Below are 19,085 nucleotides of genomic sequence, written 5' to 3'. Positions count from 1 at the left end.
AAAGAAAGGGGGAGACAAAGAAAGAGTAAGAGAGTAAACAAATACAATCTTCTCCAGAGGAGAGAGAGAGCACCCTAAATGGTTTGGAGAGAGGAGTTATACATGTTTATTCTTGCCTTGGCCTTGAGTCTTCAGCATACATAAAAGTTAGTCAGTGTGTCACAAGGAAAGAGATATGAATTTTTTGTGGTCCTCTTAAATTCTTATCACGGCATTTTTTTCTCTTAATGGTGCCTCTATTTTGGCTTCTCCAAAGAGAGTATTCTTCATGCCTTTGGGCCCCTTTAGCACTGGGGACAGGACAATTTCTCTAGTGCTTCAGAAAAAGTCATTGCTAAGGGCCCTCTATCTTCCAATCTGCTTCAGTAGGACTTATTTCACTTAATCCACTGCCCCTATCACAAATGTCAGAGTTAATTTCTTTTCTAAGGCTAAATAATACCCGATCACATGTATAGGCCACATTTTGCTATTCATCTGAACCTAGACTCTGAAGTTGTTTCCATGCCCAGGCTAACATAGCTAGTGCTGAATCAACACACAAATAGCAGTATCTCTTCTTCAACACATGGCTCTTATGCAAAACGACCTAGAGGTGCCTCAGGTTGCAGATGGAAGCTAAATTGGCTCTTGGGGTTGTAGTTTATCTAAACTAGACAGACATGTTCTCGGATCTCCTGTTGGTGTGCTGAGCACAACACACAGCTTAAGGAATTAGTGCATTGTAGTGGAGAGGGCACTGTGGGGTGGACGTCACACCTGATCTTTCAGTGGGAGCCCTGCAGATTTCCTACAGGAAGAGTCAACCAAATGTACACTAGCAATTTCATGCAGCAAGTCAGAAAGAAAATGTAGAGAACTCCAAACAAAAGACAGAACATGTGGATGTCTGGAATTAGGCAAGAAAATGTTCTACTTTGTAAAAAGGGAAGAACACTGTCTAGATGCCACCTAGAATCTTGGGGGAAGAAAGAAAGCAAGAGAGATAAGCAGGACACAGCAGGGCACAAAAGTAGAGAAGCTCAAAGTCGAATCTTCTGCTACCTCAGAGAGCAGAGATTATTTTGAAGGAGAGGCACTGAGGAGCAGCTTGAGCACTTTTGTTGTTGCTCATTAACTGAAGTATGGTGTGATATTTAAATGGACATTTTAACCCATTCTCTTGGGCTGGAGGTTGTTGATGGAAAAGAAAGTGGGAAGTTGGAGAAAGTCTCTGAGGAAGAATGGAAGGAGCGGAGGTGAGAAGGAATTGCAGGAGCAGAGATGGAAGAAGAAACATCACTTAGATTCCTGCCAAAGGCGATCTTCTCCATGTTTATTTAATAAAAGCCTGGATTTTATGCTTGTGCTTTCCTCTGTCTCTAACTCATTGGCTTCCCATCCTGATCATCTTCATCATAAGCCTCATCTGTGATGAACTCACATTGAGAAGAACAGAGAAGCAAGGTTTACCATCACTTTGTAGCCTTACTTTTCCAACACACACACACACACACACACACACACACACACACACACACACGAAATATCTGTAATAAATAAAAGCACCCGATATTTTAGGTCACATTGTGAACTCACTGAGTTACTCAGATAAAGTTTGCTCCCTGTGTCTCCTTGCTCTCTATCATTCTGGTTAAGCCACATTTTCATTTCCTGTTTCCTCCCTAATTTAAAAGATAGCAGTTCTTATCAAATAAAATCCAGGGGATTGATTAGTCTAACATTGGCATGCCTAACACACCTAGTAGAGTCATTCAACCATAGAAAAGTGTTCAATAAATTATAAGTACCATGATTATTTCACACTTTAAAAAAGAAATTAGTTCATCCAGAGGCCCTAAGGAAGGCAGCTTTAAATTAGCATTATCTCACCTAGTAAACACTGAAAGCTAGGTTCCAGAGATAAAATATGTAGCTTAAACAAACTACCCGAAAAGGTAGTGGCAGAGATGGACTTGGAACTCCAAGTCCCCTGTGTCTTACTCTTGTTTACCTTGCATTGAACCAGATCATCTTACCCCCTTTTTAGAAACTGAAGGATGTGGTTCTTGCAGGGCTTTCCTAAAATGTCTTGCCTCCCAACAATCCCCCATTCAAGCTTTTAAGATAAATCTGTCTGTACCTTATTGGGCTGTTGGCAGCATCAGGATCTTTGGCATGCACTCTTCCAACCACAGTGCCAGCAGCTGCATTTTCTTGGACTTCATGGATGTAACTTGGGGCCAAGAACATGGGGGGCTCATCAGCATCTTCGACTGCAATCTTGACTGTGACAGTGTCCTTGAAAGGCCCATTGCTGATGAACTTCGGGTCGATGTGCACGTTGGCTGCCTCAACCTTCAAGCTGTATGCTCGTTTGGTTTCAAAGTCTACGGGCTGGCAAGAAGGAAGAGAAGATTGACAACGAATTCCTTGAAAGAATAATGGGAGAGAAAGGCCTGATTGTTTTATAGGTCAGAGTGAATAGTTGCACAAAGAGAAAAAAATCAGTGTCTACTCAATATCCAATTACCTGAGCCATTTGGTCAGAAAATCAGACAAACCGATTGATGTAATGAGAAATGTGTTAGACTGGGTAATTCAAAGAGCATGACAGATGCAGAAGGTCACAATACTTAAGACAACTTTTACTTTGTTTAACAACACTGTCTGAATCAGTCGCTAAAAATAATCAAAGAAACTGAAAGCACTACAAAAATAAAGCACTATAAAAATTTCTTCTACCAAGTACTAAGAATGTTTGTGATTAAAAAAAAATACTATTGAATATCAGCCAAAGGGGAAACATGTATTGTTACCTGAATGCTCCCCCATACGTAACACTTTCAGTCCCATTTTATAATAAAAAAAAAATAGCACTGTAGCGCTATAGCACTGTTGTTCATTGATTTGCTCGAGTGAGCACCAGTAACATCTCCATTGTGAGACTTGTTACTGATTTTGGCATATCGAATACGCCATGGGTAGCTTGCCAGGCTCTGCCACGTGGGCAGGATACTCTCCATAGCGTGCCAGGCTCTCTGAGAGGGACAGAGGAATCAAACCCTGGTCGGCCAAGTGCAAGGCAAACGCCCTACCCACTGTGATTAAATTTAGTTTAAATTTTATTTTACTTGGGGTCCTTCCAGGTGGTGGTCAGGAGGCTCAGGGGGCTTCACCAGCAAACCTTTACCAACTTGGCGAGTAGTTTGGTGCAGGGGTCTGAAAATGCCATGCTATGCTGTGAGCCCTGAAATGCTGGGGGTTACCTGGGCTTCTCTAGTGGTGTTTGGGCTCTCCAAGGCCCCACTGGTATTTAGAGAAGCAGATGGTACTGGGAATCAAAACTGGGCTCAGATACCCTAACTTCCATGCTACCTCCCAACCCCTGTTACTCTCATTGTAAAAGTTTCTTACTATATAACAGCCCCCCAGATCTGGAACCCTTATGAGCAGTGGTCAGTATAATGACTTTTGGTGGATTGTGGATAATTTTGCCGGGTGGGTTTGTTGAATAGTATTGATTTTCTGGTTAATACAATTGCTTCTTTTCCAGTGATGTCACTTCAGAAGTCAAAGAGGACATCTGATTACTGTGTTAACTTTCACTATATCTGTTAGGTTTCCTAACTCCCTTTTGAGGTACCATAATACAACTAGCTTAAATATAATCACCTCACCTTAGGTGGCTGGCATTCATGTTCAGGTTACCTGCTATTTATGGCAAGGGACAATGACAATAAAATTGTTTCAGACTAAAATCAATGCAGGTATGTTTTTAAGAGTATAGGCCCAAAGCAAAACATTGAAAAACTATACGAATGCTTACACAGATATGAAAAAGTAGAGAAGCAGTCTCTGAATGTCTGCCATTATGGGGAAATACATGGCAGACGTTCCTTAATTCTGAATGGGAGGTGGTGCAGCGATCCATCAGTAAAGAGGGAACAGGAAAGCTGCAGCAGAGAAGTAACAGAACTTTCTACTTAGCATACTGGAAGATGCTGAACTACAAATGTTTGGAAAGAGTTGGGTCTTTTAAGGCAAGCATCTGCTTGCCGTGTGGTTATCATCTGCCTGGCAAAAATTTACTCTGAAAGAACATATAATTATAGGTCTTGGTTCTGACCTAATTCCACCAAATTCCAAAGTAAGGATTATTCCAGTTTCAAGAAGGTTACACATCTTCAACCTCTTTGAGACATTTTAAAAATCACCTTGCTTCTCCATCTAAGAGTTAGAGACCACTTACATCCTTTGCCTGAACCTAAATCTGCTTCCAGATGCTCCCTTATTCTGGGACTCAGCAGTGCTGTATCCTTCGCTGCATTGCTGAGCAGCAGAAAGGAATGTTATTTATAGATTGAAGGTCTGAGATGGCTCCCATTCCTCAAACTTCTCTACAGTTAGTAGACAGAATAAGCAATGGGAATGCAATTGCTGTGAGACCAGGCAGGGAGAACTTTTCTTATCTAGTGATGGTCTGAGAGCAGGAACATTTTAAAACATAGGCCTAATGAACTAGAACCAGATTCCCACTGGAAATCCCCATGTATCCCAAGACTAAAGCAGTCATACTACAGCTCGATGCCTTTCAGAGCCCATACAAAACTCTCCAGGTCTTCACAAACATTTGTTGTTTGGTTTTTTACTTTGTGTTGAGGCCATTCCCAGTGATACTCCAGGGTTACTTCTGGCTCTGCACTCAGGAATTATGCCTGGTGGTACGCAGGGATTCCAGGGATCAAACCGAGGCCAACCATGTGCAAAGCAAGTACCCTCTCCTGCTGTGCAATCTCTCTGGACCCTGAGAGCTTCACAAACATAGTATAGAATGCTTTTCTTAGTCTCAGATTTTATAACATCATTGGGTCATGAATTTGTCAACTGCGAAAACATATTTCACTTCCCTAATTTTCCTAAACTTCCTTAATTTTTCTTCTAGGGGCTGGAGCAATAGCACAATGGGTAGGGCATTTTCCTTGCATGTGGTTGACCCTGGTTTTCGATTCCTCCTCCCCTCTTGGAGAGCCCGGCAAGCTACCAAGAGTATCTTGCCCACACAGTAGAGCCTGGCAAGTCCCCATGGCATATTTGATATGCCAAAAACAGTAACATCAATTCTCAGGATGGAGACATTATTGGTGCCCACTCAAGCAAATCAAAGAGCAAAGGGGTGACAGTGATACAATGATACAGTGAAGTCCTTCCAATAGACTTCACTGATTATAGATATTTCTTGACCTTCTCGTTCTGAAAGCTGAGGAATAATATTATATCTAGTGATCATGTGCACTGATCATTTTGACTGAGCAGGGCACAGTGCTGATGGATGGGGAGCATTAAAATATGTATCGTCAATTTACTCCTTCAAAAAAGATGTTAAAGCAGTTTCCCAGGAGAACATTTATATCCATGTTATGAGTAGTTGAAATAAAGCTAAATGAGGCAACACACCACATAAGCCATAAAAATCTTAATACCCTCTACTTTCTTAATCCCACCTCTGAAAATTCTCCCTGAGGGATTAATTCAACAGAAAACAGAAACAAACAATATTCAAAAATGCATAATGTTTGTTATATATAACAGAGGGTTATATCTAATCAGGGGGAAACACACACCCCAAACAACAAATCCAACTGTGAGGTTTTATTAAGGAAATAATGGTCCACCCATATGATGGGATATTAGGTAGTCATTAAAAATGATTATATATATTGTATAACAGCATGTAAAATGTTTATGATGTGACATTAAGTTAACAAATCAGATCATCCTATGATTGTATTAAATGTTCATATGTCCACAGCTATATACATGTGGACAAAGAATATAAAGAAATAATCAGACTTAAACTAGCTTTATTAAAGTACAAATATTCCTATTGAATTCTAATGCTGCTTTCATAGTGCTTTACAAAGAATTTATTTGGTTTAAAACATTCAGAAACTGCTGGATCTCTATCCACAAATGGGGGGGTGGGGTGGGGGCGTCCTTCTAGGTCCATGGTTTTGCAATGCCTAAGTCTCATTTTCTTCCTCAGGTCTAACAAGCCCTCTCCCCCAACCCAAGTTTCTTCTTTACATTGCCCTTGTTTTTCTTGATCTGACACATAGAGCAAATTCTTTAAATATCTTGCAAATAAGTTCTCTCTCTCACTCTCCCCATTCTCTCTCTTTCTCTCTCTTATTAATATAACTGAGGCTTGTGTCTGACACAGTAGTCAGTATTCACGAATTATTTATTGCTTCCTAAGCTATTCAATGAGCTACTCTTCTTCCTAAGTACCTTTCAAATTCTTCACGTTCAGCACTTCTATATTCTGTTCTTTGTTACTTGCACCCCTTGAATGCCAACAATTATTTTCAACTGCACCCATTGTGTGCCTCTTGGACCCCTTGAAATGGAACATGTTCTGAACTTTCTTAAAGGCAAGTCCTTCCCATGAGTTCTTTTTCCCTCAACTCCCTTTCCTGACGTATGTGGTCAGTTCCTTCTTAGCTAGCAAGACTCGCTCAAGTACTACCCCACTATAAGAAGTCATTCATGTCCATCTTCTGGCATTCTCACACTTAATTTGAGTTGATTTTGCTCTAATTACTTGGAGAAATCAAGCTACATTTCTAAGATTTGTCACAGCTGGCTCTGCCGTGCAGGCGGGATACACTTGGTATCTAGCCGGGCTCTCAGAGAGGGATGGAAGAATCGAACCCGGGTCAGCCATGTGCAAGGCAAATGCCCTACCCGCTGTGCTACAATATGCCAAAAACAGTAACAACAAGTCTCACAATGGAGACATTCCTGGTGCTCACTTGAGCAAATTGATGAGCAATGGGACGACAGTGCGACAGTGCTACAGTCACAGCTGGCATGATAGTTTAGGGTGTGTGCTTCTATCACCTTGGGCGGAAAGACCAGGGATGCTGGTGCACATTCTGGAGTACACAGAACAACCCGTGCCACCACCAGTTGTCTTCCTTAAAATGCCAGTAAGGGTCTTTAAGCTCAGATAACCCACTTTCAGTGCCTTTTCACTTGACCTTCTTGCTACATTGAGAGCTGCCAGTCACCAGGACACTGTCTCTTCACATTTAGATGCCCCACTTCTAACTGAAAGCTGCCTACCAAATAATACATCAATAGCTTTCCGTGGAAAACCAGGTGAATCAATTTAAAAATGAAAAAAAAAAAGAAACCAATGTAAATATAATACTGTTTCGTTTTGCTCTGGGGTCACACTTGATGGTGCTCAGGGCTGCTTTCAGCAGTGCTCAGGGGACCCTGGATTATTGGGAATTGAGCCCAAGCCTCTCTCTCCTATGCTTTGCATGTGCTTAGTTCTTTGTGCTATTTCTCCATGTCACTCAAATAATATTTTAAGAGATTTATTTTTATGAGACCTGCTACTTTTTTATAGCATTAACTCTTATGAACAGATTTCCAAATGAATTCATCAATTGACTCTGTTCAGTCACTCCTCAATAGATTTTCTGGTGAACATTTAGAATTTTGTACTATATGGTTAAGGAAATGAGGGGTTTTTTTTAACCTTTTTTTTTTTAACATCTCACTTTGTTTTGAACCCAAACATCAGTGGTGTATAGGAGATTATTTCTTTGCTTAGCATCAACACACCAAACTGGGGAGGAAAGTGCAAATTAATCATATGCAGAGAGCTCATTTACAATGTGTGAGTTTAGTGGAGTGATTTAAATATTTCAGGATTTTAGAGACACAGGGTGTGTGTTTATTCCCTGAATACACTGAAAACAGGTGACAACCTTAGCATAACCAACTACCCAATTATTGCAATAGCAAAACATGGGAGGCAGGAATTGCTGATGTCAGTGCTCATATGTCAGTGTCAAGTGAGAGGGACAGTAATATTAATTAATGAGGTAAGTTGACAGCTCTGTGCTATATGTAATTCACAGAGACTTTTCCAGAGGAGAAACCAGAGGGAAGAATTACAGCATTCTTTTGTGTCTAGTGATCGCACTTCTCTTTTGTTGTTGTTGTTGTTGTTGTTTTTGTTTGTTTGGGGCCATACCTGGTAGTGCCCAGGACTTAATTCTCAAGAATTCCTCCTCACAGTGCTCAGAGGACCATATGGGGTGCTGGGGATTGAACCTGGGCCAACCATGTGCAAGGCAAATGCCTTACCAGCTGTATTGTTGCTCTAGCCCTGATCTCACTTTCTTGGCCACATTGTATTGTCACTAAGGTTCACTTCCCAAGTGTCCAAAGTTCACCCCAACTTCTACATCCTTTAACAATAGGGTCTTTCCAATCTTCTGCTTATTCTATTTCTGGAATATTACCCATAGTCAACAACAATGCTTTCAAATATTGTGAAAAGTCAGCATCTGGAGAACTTCTCTCCTGCTCCCTGTACAGAAAGAATCCCCCATTCCATTCTGTCTTCCCCACTCCACTCCAGCCTCTATTCCAGACCCTGGCTTCTTTACTTACTTTTCAAATTATTTATTTTTAATCAGTGTTACAGTCTAATCTTTTCCATCACATCCAGGAACTTAATATTTTTGCTAAAAAGCTAAACTAAAAATGAATGCTTGATTAAAACCAGGGTAACCCATCATCCAATTCAGATTCAATGCTCCATCCACTTTGAGGATGGAGAAGTGTTGATTTCTCAAGTGGTAAAATCTTTTTCATTTTTTCCCCTTAGAAAACATATTTTTCTAAAACTGTTTCTTAACATGAAACTGAATCCTATAGGTTTTCCTTTATAGAAATTTTCTAGCTCATCTGGTTCCAAACTGTCTTGAGGGAAAAGTTGTTCTAGAAAACTTAGGTTTAGGGCCAGTGAAATAGTACAGTGGATATGGCACTTGCTTGCATGTGACCAGCCAGAATTTGACCCCTGGCACCTCATATGGTTCCCTATGCCTCACCAGGAATGGTTGCTTAGAACCATCAGGTGTGCCTCAACATCCCCAAAATGAATACTCAAGGTTTGAATTCACATCTGTGAATTGCTTGCTATTCACAGTGTAAAGCTGTCTCATCTGTTTAGCACCAATCGCTTCATGTATTGTGGTTATACCCTAACCCTCATATATTCCATATCACTGAGCAGCAGTCTCATTGTATATTGTGTTATCATGGGCTGGACAGACAGTACAGGGTTAAGACATGAGCTTATATAAGGTGAGCCTGGTTCAAATCCGGGGTACTACATATAGTTCCCTAGCACCACCAGGAATAGAACCAGAAATAGCTTCTGAACACTGCAGAACATGGCCCAAATTGCACCTTTTACTCCCAAATTGTGAGACTTGTTGTAACAAGTCTTGTAACAATGGAAACGTTATTGGTGCCTGCTCGAGCAAATTGATGAACGATGGGACTACAGTGCTACAGTGCTACTCCAAAATTAGTATCATTACCCAGTGGTATAATGCTCTCTATTTTATATGTGTGGAAAAATAATGTGTGAAAAATGTGGCATATTTGATATGCCAAAAAGAGTAACAATAATGGGCTTCGTTCCCCTGACCTTGGATGTGACAGGGATGACTGGAGATGTCACTGGTGCCCACTTGAGCAAATCAATGAGCAACAGGACGACAGTGATACAGTGATGCAGTGAAAAATAAAGAACTGTCATTAAAAGGCTCAGGTCAATATTTAGCATTAGTGTTAGATTTTTAAAACAAGGCAGGAACAAACAACTCTTCATGGTGAATTCATTCCAGCACTAACTTTTTTAGCTATAGCCTAGTTGACATGGAGGAATGTGCATTAATGTCAAGTTTATTTTTAAAAGACAGTCATGGGAAAGTTTGGCTCAAGTTTCAAAGGATCCAGCAATGAAGTGGATCTTCGGATCCTCGGATAGCTGAGAGAGGAAAAGTTCTGAAGAGCCCTAATTAACGGATTCAGTTTGGCTGTGTCAAAGGGGGAGGCGTCACACACACTCAAGGAAACTTTGTCCCAGTCTTGATCTATCAGATCTATTTCTCCTTCCAGGAGAAAACTGTGCCCTGTTAATAAGAACTAATTAGCACTGCCAGGTCAGCATTATTAGCCCGTTTCTCAGCTCTCTTAGAAATACTGTTATGTCTTTTAGCTCTGAGCTCATTGCTCAAAAGCAAAGTTAGGTCCACCCCCAGAGGTCCGTATTCTTATTTTTCTTAATATTCCTTTCCTACAGTGTTGCCTTGGCAAAACAACGCTCACCCCTGGCAGATCTGACTTCTAACCCTAACTCACCTTTTTCAACTTCACCACACCTTCCTGGGTTTCATAGTCTGTCGTGATTTCAAACAATTCCATGCCGTCTCCATCCACTATGTTGTATGAGACTAAACCGTTCTCGCCAATGTCTGGGTCTTTCGCCTTCACTCTTCCTACTTCTTCCCCAGGGACAGCTGCTTCCGACACAGACATCTGGTATACGCCTGGAAGAAGAAAATATCTATTTTTATTTTCCCTTTTATTTGGCAGCTGTACAATTTGAGATGGCATTGCATCCCAATACATTTCTCAAAGGGGTTGAAATGGAACTTTCTAATGATTGAAAACATGAAAGAAATGAATGGAGGGGAGGAGGATCCCACATGGCCTCTTGTCAAGGAAATATGTTCTACAAATGATGATGAAACGATTTAGGAACCAGGGGTAAGAAAGTCAGGTCTCCCCACACATGTGACAAAGGAAAACAGTGCTTATTTATACTTGCCATTGGGAAATGAAGGAGGACTATGTTTATCTGTATATATTTAAGTAATGAAAACTTTTTCCTCATATCTTCAGGATGTTCATAAATTAATTCCACGGATATGTATGGCATAGCCAGGTGCTCAGAAAAATAGACAAGAGAAAATCCCTTTTTGATTTTAAAATCTTCCCTTTCCATAACTATTTCAAAATCAAATGGAAACCATCCCATTTGATCATTTGAACATCATTGAGGTTCCTAATGTATATTTGATTCTCTTCTTCATTTCAAGCATTACCTTATCTGAAAATATTTTCCTCAGTATAGCCCTACAATGTATATGTATTTATTATTTACTGGACACCAAACCCATGCCACATAAATCTCTGTTTCCTAGATACTCAGCTGTAAAATAAACCATTAAAATTTCTCTCTTAATATGGTATCCTACTAATCTCTTTAGCACAGCAGGTAGGATGTTTGCCTTGCACATGGCTGACCAGGGTTGGATTCCTCTGCCCCTCTCAGAGAACCAGGAAAGCTACCGAGAGTATCTGGCCCGCACTGCAGAGCCTGGCAATATTCAATATGCCAAGAACAGTAACAACAAGTCTCACAATGGAGACATTACTGGTGCCCGCTCAAGCAAATCGATGAATAGGATGACACTGACAGTGATGACAGTGATGGCATCTTAAGTGAAGAAAAGTACACGTACTCTTCTTCATGTCCTTGTAGGAAGAAGATAAAGAACTGAGGGTATGGTTGTGGGGGCGGTGTGGAGAAAGTAATGAAATAGTGCATGAGTATGTGGAAGCATATGCGTATGGGTGGGATGCAGTATATGCATAAACATGTGTCTGAGAGGATGGGATTATGCAATAAGGACAAGAGCATGAGTGTGTCCGAATGTATGGGATGTATTGGTATAGGAGGAGTAGGAGGGTAAAGATGTATGTTTGTGTTAGATGGGTGCTGGTAAGAAGGAGAGAGAAAGAGATTGCATTTAACAGAGTGGTCAGAGAGTCCAGTTCTTAGGAAAAGACATCTGAATTCTCAGAGGAAACTGATTAAGAGATCACACGACTATGGGGGGGGGGGGGGAATGAGGACAAAGGTAATAGAACATGGCCAAATCCCTGAGATGGAAATTTGATGAGTACATCCAGAACCCTGGGAAGAGAAGAGAAAGCAAGGATGCTGCTTTCTGTGAGGAGATAAGGAGCCCAACTTGGTAGTGAAAAGGGCCCTGTAAGTGATGGAAAAGACTTTAGCCTTTGCTTCAACTTGGGGTGAAGTCGTTGGAAGGTTTTGAGTAGGCAAGCCAGATTTGAAGTTATTTTGGTTTGGGTCCCCAGAATTCTTAGAGTTTACTTCTGAATCTGAGCTCAGGGGTCCCCCCTGACCAGGCTGAGGAAACTGTATGGAATACTGAGGAATGAACCCAGATGGGCTGCAGGCAAGACAAGCATGCTACCCTCTGTACTACCTCTCCAGCCTGGTCTTATTTGCATTTTTATGTGTTAAAAAATTGACCATTTTTTCTCTTATTTTCCTTCCAGTTTTTAATTAGGTACCATGATTTACAATGCTGTTTTTTTTTTTATTTTTAATAGGGGCTAATCTCAACCAAGTTCTGTCACTCTGGTCATACTGGGGGTCATGTAGAGTTTGGGACTAAACTCAGAAATTGTATATTCTAGACATATACTCTCTACTTATTGAGCTATCTCCTCAACCTGAATTTTCACGTTAAAAAGTTCTGTGTGGGGCTGGAGGGATAGTACATTGGGGAGGGCATTTGCCTTTCATGCAGCTGACCAGGGCTCAATCCTCGGCATTCGATACGGTTCCCCAAGCACCACCAGGAGTAATTCCTGAGTGAAGAGCCAGCAGTAACCCAAGGAGTAACTCCAGGAGTAATCGCTGGCTGTGGCCCCTCAAAAAATTCAGTGTGATAAATCATAGAGAAACAAATTGTGGAAACCTTGCCTCTATACTGAGAGTCTTGGGCAAATTACTTAAGCTTGAGTTATTTTAGTTTTTTAATGATTCTAGTACTCTATTTTTATGAGTACTTACAGCATTTGACTGGGAATACTTTCAGTTTGAATCTATAGCCAACAAGATTACACCGTGTTGTTTATATTAAGGGCAGGTGGGAAGTTGGAGTCTCTGAATAGTTACCCATTTACATGAAGATTTAGGGAAAAAACCTGCTATAAATTTGTTTACCCCAAGTTTCAATTGAATTGAGGGGTAAGAAACTGTGTCTATCACAGCATAACTTTACTCTGTGGTTCTGTATGAGCAAGGGCATTAATAGTTCCTGTTAAGAATTCCACTTGCCTTTCTCTATCTTCCATACTAGGTAAATCATAGTGTGAACAATGGAGTATGAGTATTTTAGCATCACGTGAGACAACTAATTTGGAGTTGTTGATTCTGTGCCTGAACAGGAAAGCAGCCTTTCTTTTGGACCTGGTAAAAGCAGTTGTCGCCTCATGGGTCTCTATTAGAATGTCCCCATGGTTTGGATTGTTGTCTTTATATCACTTTCTGTGATCATGGCGCCTCTTCCTGGGGACATCTTTGTTTGCCGTCCTTGATTACTAATGAGCAAAGTGTCATTTGTCTGGAAATAAACTTGCAAGGTGGAATAGTTACTCTTCTAACTTAAAAAAAAATGTGCAAACTATTAGGATTATACTTTATTTGTGTCTCTAACTATACATACATAAGCATACCTATGTTCAAATTCTGGCTTTGTTGTATTCTCTTATTACTACTTTTGTGGAATCTAGTTAGCTGTAAAATATAGGCTCTTTTAGAGATTTGTAATAGCTGCATCTAGTCATTAGAGTATGGTAGTTGTTTTAATTCTAATCATTAATAATTATCTCACCTGTTTTTATAGTTCTGAGGATTAAATTCATGGTATCACATTCAAGGCAAGTGTTCTACCACTAAGCTAGAGTCCCAATATAATGATAGACTTTGGGGCTGGAGTGATAGCACAGTGGGTAGGGCGTTTGCCTTGTGCAAGACTGACCCAGGTTCGATTCCTAGCATCCCATATGGTCCCCTAAGCACTGCCAGGAATAATTCCTGAGTGTAGAGCCAGGAGTAACCCCTGTGCATTGCTGAGTGTGACCCAAAAAGAAAAAAAATGATAGACTTTGAAAATAATTTCTTCTCTAATTTTTCTCATTAGTTCTATGGATGCTATAGAAGGACCATAATCCCAAAGATAATAATAATAGTTAACATGTGTTGACAGATTACATCAGGTATCATTGTAAGATTTTGCACTACCTCAATAAGCTCTAAAAACATCTGAGTAATTAGATCTTAGTGAAGACCGTGTTTTTTAACAAATACCCCAAATAATACCTCCCCCTCTTACATGATTTCCTTCAACATGACTTAGGTAGTTCTTCCTTAGAAAGATGGGATCTAGCAGAGTTCAACTTAAATTTCAGGCAGTTTCATGACTGTAGTGGAAATGATGCTATGTGATTTCCAAGTACAAGTCACAAAAGACAATGCAGTTTGGGTGAAGCTCTTGCTTTCAGTACATATCCAATACAATCCATGAAGAAATTTGCAAAGAGAGGAATGAATGGCAAAATCCAACTTATCAGTCATGTGAGGAAGTCATTCTGGAAGTGACTTCTCAAGTCTCTTTTAAACTATTCCTAGTTGAATCTGTGGAAACAGAGATGCTACTTTCTCAAAGTTTTTCCTAATTTGTGGAATCATGACAAAAAAATAATGATTGTTATTGTCTCAGACCACAGAAGTTTTGGGTACTTTGTTGCAAAGCTGATTCAGGTACTCTGATTTCCAGGTTATAAATGAGACTGCTGAGACAAAAGGTTATTTAATTACTAGACTGTCTCACTAGGATCTAGTAAAAGACTGAACAAAATTGATTTTCTGTTTGTAGAGTCATAGGACTTTTAGCATCTCTTCTTTGTTCTCCATCTTAAGTGTTGCTCTTTTTCTTTAAAGAAACATTGGTTTACAAGATTGTAAATGTTTGTATGTTTAAGGGCACAATGTTACTGCCAACATTTTTGTTACTACTGTCTTGTTTTGAGTGTTTTGCAAAAATTATATACAAAAAATACACCTGCAGTTCTCTAGATTTATTGTTGAAATCTCAGTAACAAGGAAAGTGTCAGAGAAGAGAGAGCTTGACATAGCAGCATTGCAAAGTGAAAGCCACGCCCACCTACTTACTCTGTGGAAACTTTGGTGGGTTGTCATTGACATCAGTAAGTGTGATCGTCACTTTGGTTGTCCCTGAGAGTCCACCCATGTGTCCACCCATGTCCTTGGCCTGGATCACTACGTGGTACTCCTCCTTGGCTTCCCTGTCCATGTTGGGAAGGGCAGTTCTGATGATGCCTGGTCAGATAAGGAAGAAACATTATAGATACTCATTTATAACAACAACGACAAAATTTGGCGTAGGGAAGCAAACTAATAAGGTAGCAGTTCTTCCAGAAGTTTCTACCTTCTGGTAATTAATAAAGAGCACCACACACGGAGTATCATATAAGATTTAATATGCCATTAAGATGGTATATGTTATACATACTGCAGCAGAAATTCAAATAATGAGCCCACTGTTCTCAGAGATAGCACTGAAAATCGTTCAGATTTAAAAACTTAGGGCCCCATGCAAGGACAACATGGATAATGCATATATGACTGTATCACTGTTACCCCTTGTTCATCGATTTGTTCAAGTGGCGCCAGTAACTTCTCCATTTGTCCCAGCCCTGAGATTTTAGCAGCTTCTCCTTACTCATTCTTCCAAATGGTGCCCTAATGAACGCTCTTTCAGGGTCAGGGGAAAGGGAATGAGACCCGTTATTGTTACTGTATTTGGCATATTGAATATGCCATGTGGAGCTTGCCAGGCTCTGCCTGTGGTTGGGATATTCTTGGTAGCTTGCTGGGCTCTAAACACATACCAAAATAAATGCAGTACAAAGTAGCCTAACTTAACAATAGCCCCAAACTGAAAACAAACCAAATGCTCAAGGCATAGTATTTACATCTCAAACACTTACTTAAATGGTAAACTCTAAGGAAAAGGAAGGATGCAAATACCAAAACCACAGGACAGTGTCAATCTGTGGGGATAGGAAGAGAGTACTGAGGTGCTAGTAGTAATCCTTCTCTCTGCCTGCTGGTGGCAATAAGCAGCTCTGTTTTATGCATTTGTTTTATCCTCTTTTCTGTATCTGCACCATACTTCACAGAAAGGGGGAAGAGTGGGGGAAAACATCTCATCTGAATGATAGTGCCATCTGCAAGTTACATGGAATCAACTGACTTACAGTTTTCAGTCACTAGTCTAAAACTATTGAACCCTTTTCGATACAAAGTCATGCTCAACAAACTCCTCAAATTTTTCTGTAACACTGTAGCACTCTCATCCCCTTGTTCATCCATTTGCTCAAGTGGGCACCAGTAACATCTCCATTGTAGGTTATTCACTCAAGTAAAGAAAAGACATTACCAGAGCATGACTACTCTGCAAACCAAGAATAATGAGTATGTTGTATCTGAGAGAAAGCCCAGAGGCTAGGGCACATGCCTATTTGTCCCCTTTGTTCCCCCACCACCACGTGGCCCCTGGGCATTATCAGGTGTAGTGTAATAAGCAGCTCTGTTTAATGCATGACCAAACTCAAACTTTTGGGACTGTCAGAAGAAACTATTGCATGCTAATCTAAAGAAACATTTTCTAAAGAAACCATAGAAATTAGGTGTCGTGCAATATATAAAAGTGCTAGGATTAAATTTTAGAAGAGTGAGCCAAATAGGTAAAATATATGCACAATACTAAGTAAGCACTATCTACTACCAACTGTGTCTCAAATAAATAAATGAAGTATCGAGTTCTCTGCAGTCCCTGAATTTTATACTGTGTATAAAAACCATGTGCACTCCAGTCTCTTGGAAGTAATGTTCAAGCTCTATTTTCTATAGAAATAGCAACATTTATACTGGAAATAGAGCATGGAGGAAACATTAAGCCCTTGTTCCACTTCTGGTGCTTCTGCACTGCTCGGTAATACCCTTGAACAACCTGAGCCTTATTTCCCCATTAAATAACTTTGTGGATTCTAGATGGAGGTTTGTAGCAGGGAGTCCTTGAAATAGACAATGTTACAAGTAGAACTCTGCCATTAGTGTTATTACAAGACAAGATGAAATCTCACATTTATGCTTGGGTAATCTGGGAAGGCTAAGAGGCAATGTATTTGTCAAGTCAAAGAACATAGATCCACAATAACTTGTGATGTGAAGCAAAGTGGATAAAATACATGATTAACTGAAGTGGAAGTGATATTCAAAAAAAGTGGAAGTTGTATCTGCTATCCAGTCTAACTACCTCCTTGGCAGACTACCTGTAAACCTACAAGTGTGTCTATAAACATATATCAACATCATGTATATGTAACTATATGAAGATAAAGAAAGCATAAAAGATGCTTCCTATTAGAGAAATACATAAAATATAGATAATAAATAAAATTTAGGTATAAGGAATAATTTGTAAACATCACTAATGGGGGGGGTAAAACATAGAAAACATGGGTATTTGGGGATAAAATTGTGGATGGTAGTTTCATGGGATTTTAGCATCTGTCCTAATAAAGGATTTTTAGAATCAAATTTGGCTTTACAAAAGAGAAGTATTTTGCTTTGGATGTCCCTTCTACTTCCTCTCTTGTTTGCACTTTGGTTTCTGTAAAGTGTAGTGAGCCTTCATTCTGAATGTAGACGCCTGCCGGGAGTCTAGAGGTCAGCCCAGCCATTCTTGACCACTGACACCTACTCCTACCAGTCCTCTCAGGCTTCAGGAGCTACCTGTTCCTATCAGTCCTATATATCTTTTTCCATTTAGATCCAGAGTTAAAATTTAAGATTAAAAAAAAATGAAGAGTCAAAATAAATTTCTAAGCTTAGGTTGAGCTTTAAGACTTTTCATTTAATATTCTATATGTATGGCAACATAATGAGGTACAGGCAGAAATAATAATATATGGTTAAATGTCCATAGTAAATAGAATTTTCTCATTAAATTCAATGGCAACTGGCTGCATGCCAGATGCCTACTTAGTGTCGAGGCTCGCAAGCCCTCTGCCAGGTGGCACTCCTTTATATTTGGGAACACTGAGAATCAAAGGGGTATAGTGAGCACGCCTGGTTGCCTTCTTTCCTCAGTGTCACAAGTCACAAAGACATTGTGTAGTACCTGTCTGTGCTTCCACTGAGAAGTAAGGCTGTCCTTCCAGGATGCTGTATACTAACTTGGCGCTGTTCCCATAGGTGGGATCGTCTGCATCTGATGCTGTCACCTGGATCACTGACGTCCCTTAAAAGTGAAAGAAAGTGAATTAGCCACACACACTCAGTTCTTTGGATGGGATTCTACTTTAAATAGTTTTACCCCAAAATTAAAAATAGAGGAGAACCCCATAATGATTCAGCATATTGCTGTGTTGAAATGTTAAATAAATGCCGTTCCTTCTCACTTTCTTCTTTCTTCCATTCTTCCTTCTTCCTTCCCTCCCTTCTATCCTTATACCCATATTTTTAATGTAAACTTGCTCAGGCTCAGGAGATTATCTCAAAGGGTTGATCCTCAGCAGTTCCACGAACCCCAGCACTGGTAGGTTAGCCCTGTTGGTTCCCCAGTCCTGGCAGAATAGACTAGGTGACCTGAGTACCAGTGGGGTGGTCTTGGTGGCCCCCAGCACTGCGGAGCCCAGGACACCTCATTACTGAGCTAAAGCACTGACCATCAGCTTGCAGTTCCAGCTCATCTCAAGGAGAGAGGCCCCCAGCTCTGCTGGGATACCACCCCCAACCCTGGAAGTGAACGCTTTGCAAACAGAGTACGTCCTGCTGTGTTTGGCAGTTAAATAATAACATAAGCTTTGTTGCAAAAGCATTCTAAGACCATGCAATGGGAATGTTCAGTGTATCAAATAATTAAATAAAAATCTTCCCAAAGAGTATAATAAAGGGTAATTAATGATGAATTGCTTTTCGTGAAAGGACAGAGTGCACTCTTCCATCTGTAGCAGAGCAATAAATACATCATTTTATTGTTGCTTTGCTTGTAATAAAATGGCTGCTAATACTACATTTTAATTAATTTATGGCTATAAATATTGTACAGAATGTTGTTCCCTACTGGCATGAAAATTGCATCTTCCCACCTCTGTAGGGTCTGGTAGTCAAATAGCAGAAACCAGCAGCAGACAGCTGGTGAGCTCGAGGGCGTGCACTTGTGGGTCAGAATGCAAAGACATCTGGGAATTGAAGGAAGATGAGATTCTCATTTTTCTCTCAAAAAGAAAGCTCTGTACTTTGCTGCTACAGTTAT

The 19,085-nt window shown here is 40.2% G+C and overlaps 1 protein-coding gene across 3 annotated transcripts in view; it reads right to left on the bottom strand.

The window, feature by feature from the left end:
• CDH11 (cadherin 11) overlaps nucleotides 1–19,085 on the bottom strand; it is a 166,022-nt gene that overhangs the window by 28,468 nt on the left and 118,469 nt on the right. For all 3 annotated transcript variants that reach the window (XM_055145228.1, XM_055145229.1, XM_055145230.1), the window contains exons 5-8: nucleotides 17,949–18,068; nucleotides 14,912–15,079; nucleotides 10,219–10,406; nucleotides 2,123–2,376 (exon numbers count right to left, since the gene is read on the bottom strand). In XM_055145228.1, the coding sequence (XP_055001203.1) occupies nucleotides 2,123–2,376; nucleotides 10,219–10,406; nucleotides 14,912–15,079; nucleotides 17,949–18,068 (730 nt within the window). The remainder of the gene's footprint in view (nucleotides 1–2,122; nucleotides 2,377–10,218; nucleotides 10,407–14,911; nucleotides 15,080–17,948; nucleotides 18,069–19,085) is intronic.

The sequence above is a fragment of the Sorex araneus genome, chromosome 8, assembly GCF_027595985.1.
Source record: "Sorex araneus isolate mSorAra2 chromosome 8, mSorAra2.pri, whole genome shotgun sequence".
NCBI classification, from domain to species: domain Eukaryota; kingdom Metazoa; phylum Chordata; class Mammalia; order Eulipotyphla; family Soricidae; genus Sorex; species Sorex araneus.
This window is presented reverse-complemented; position numbering and strand designations above follow the sequence as displayed.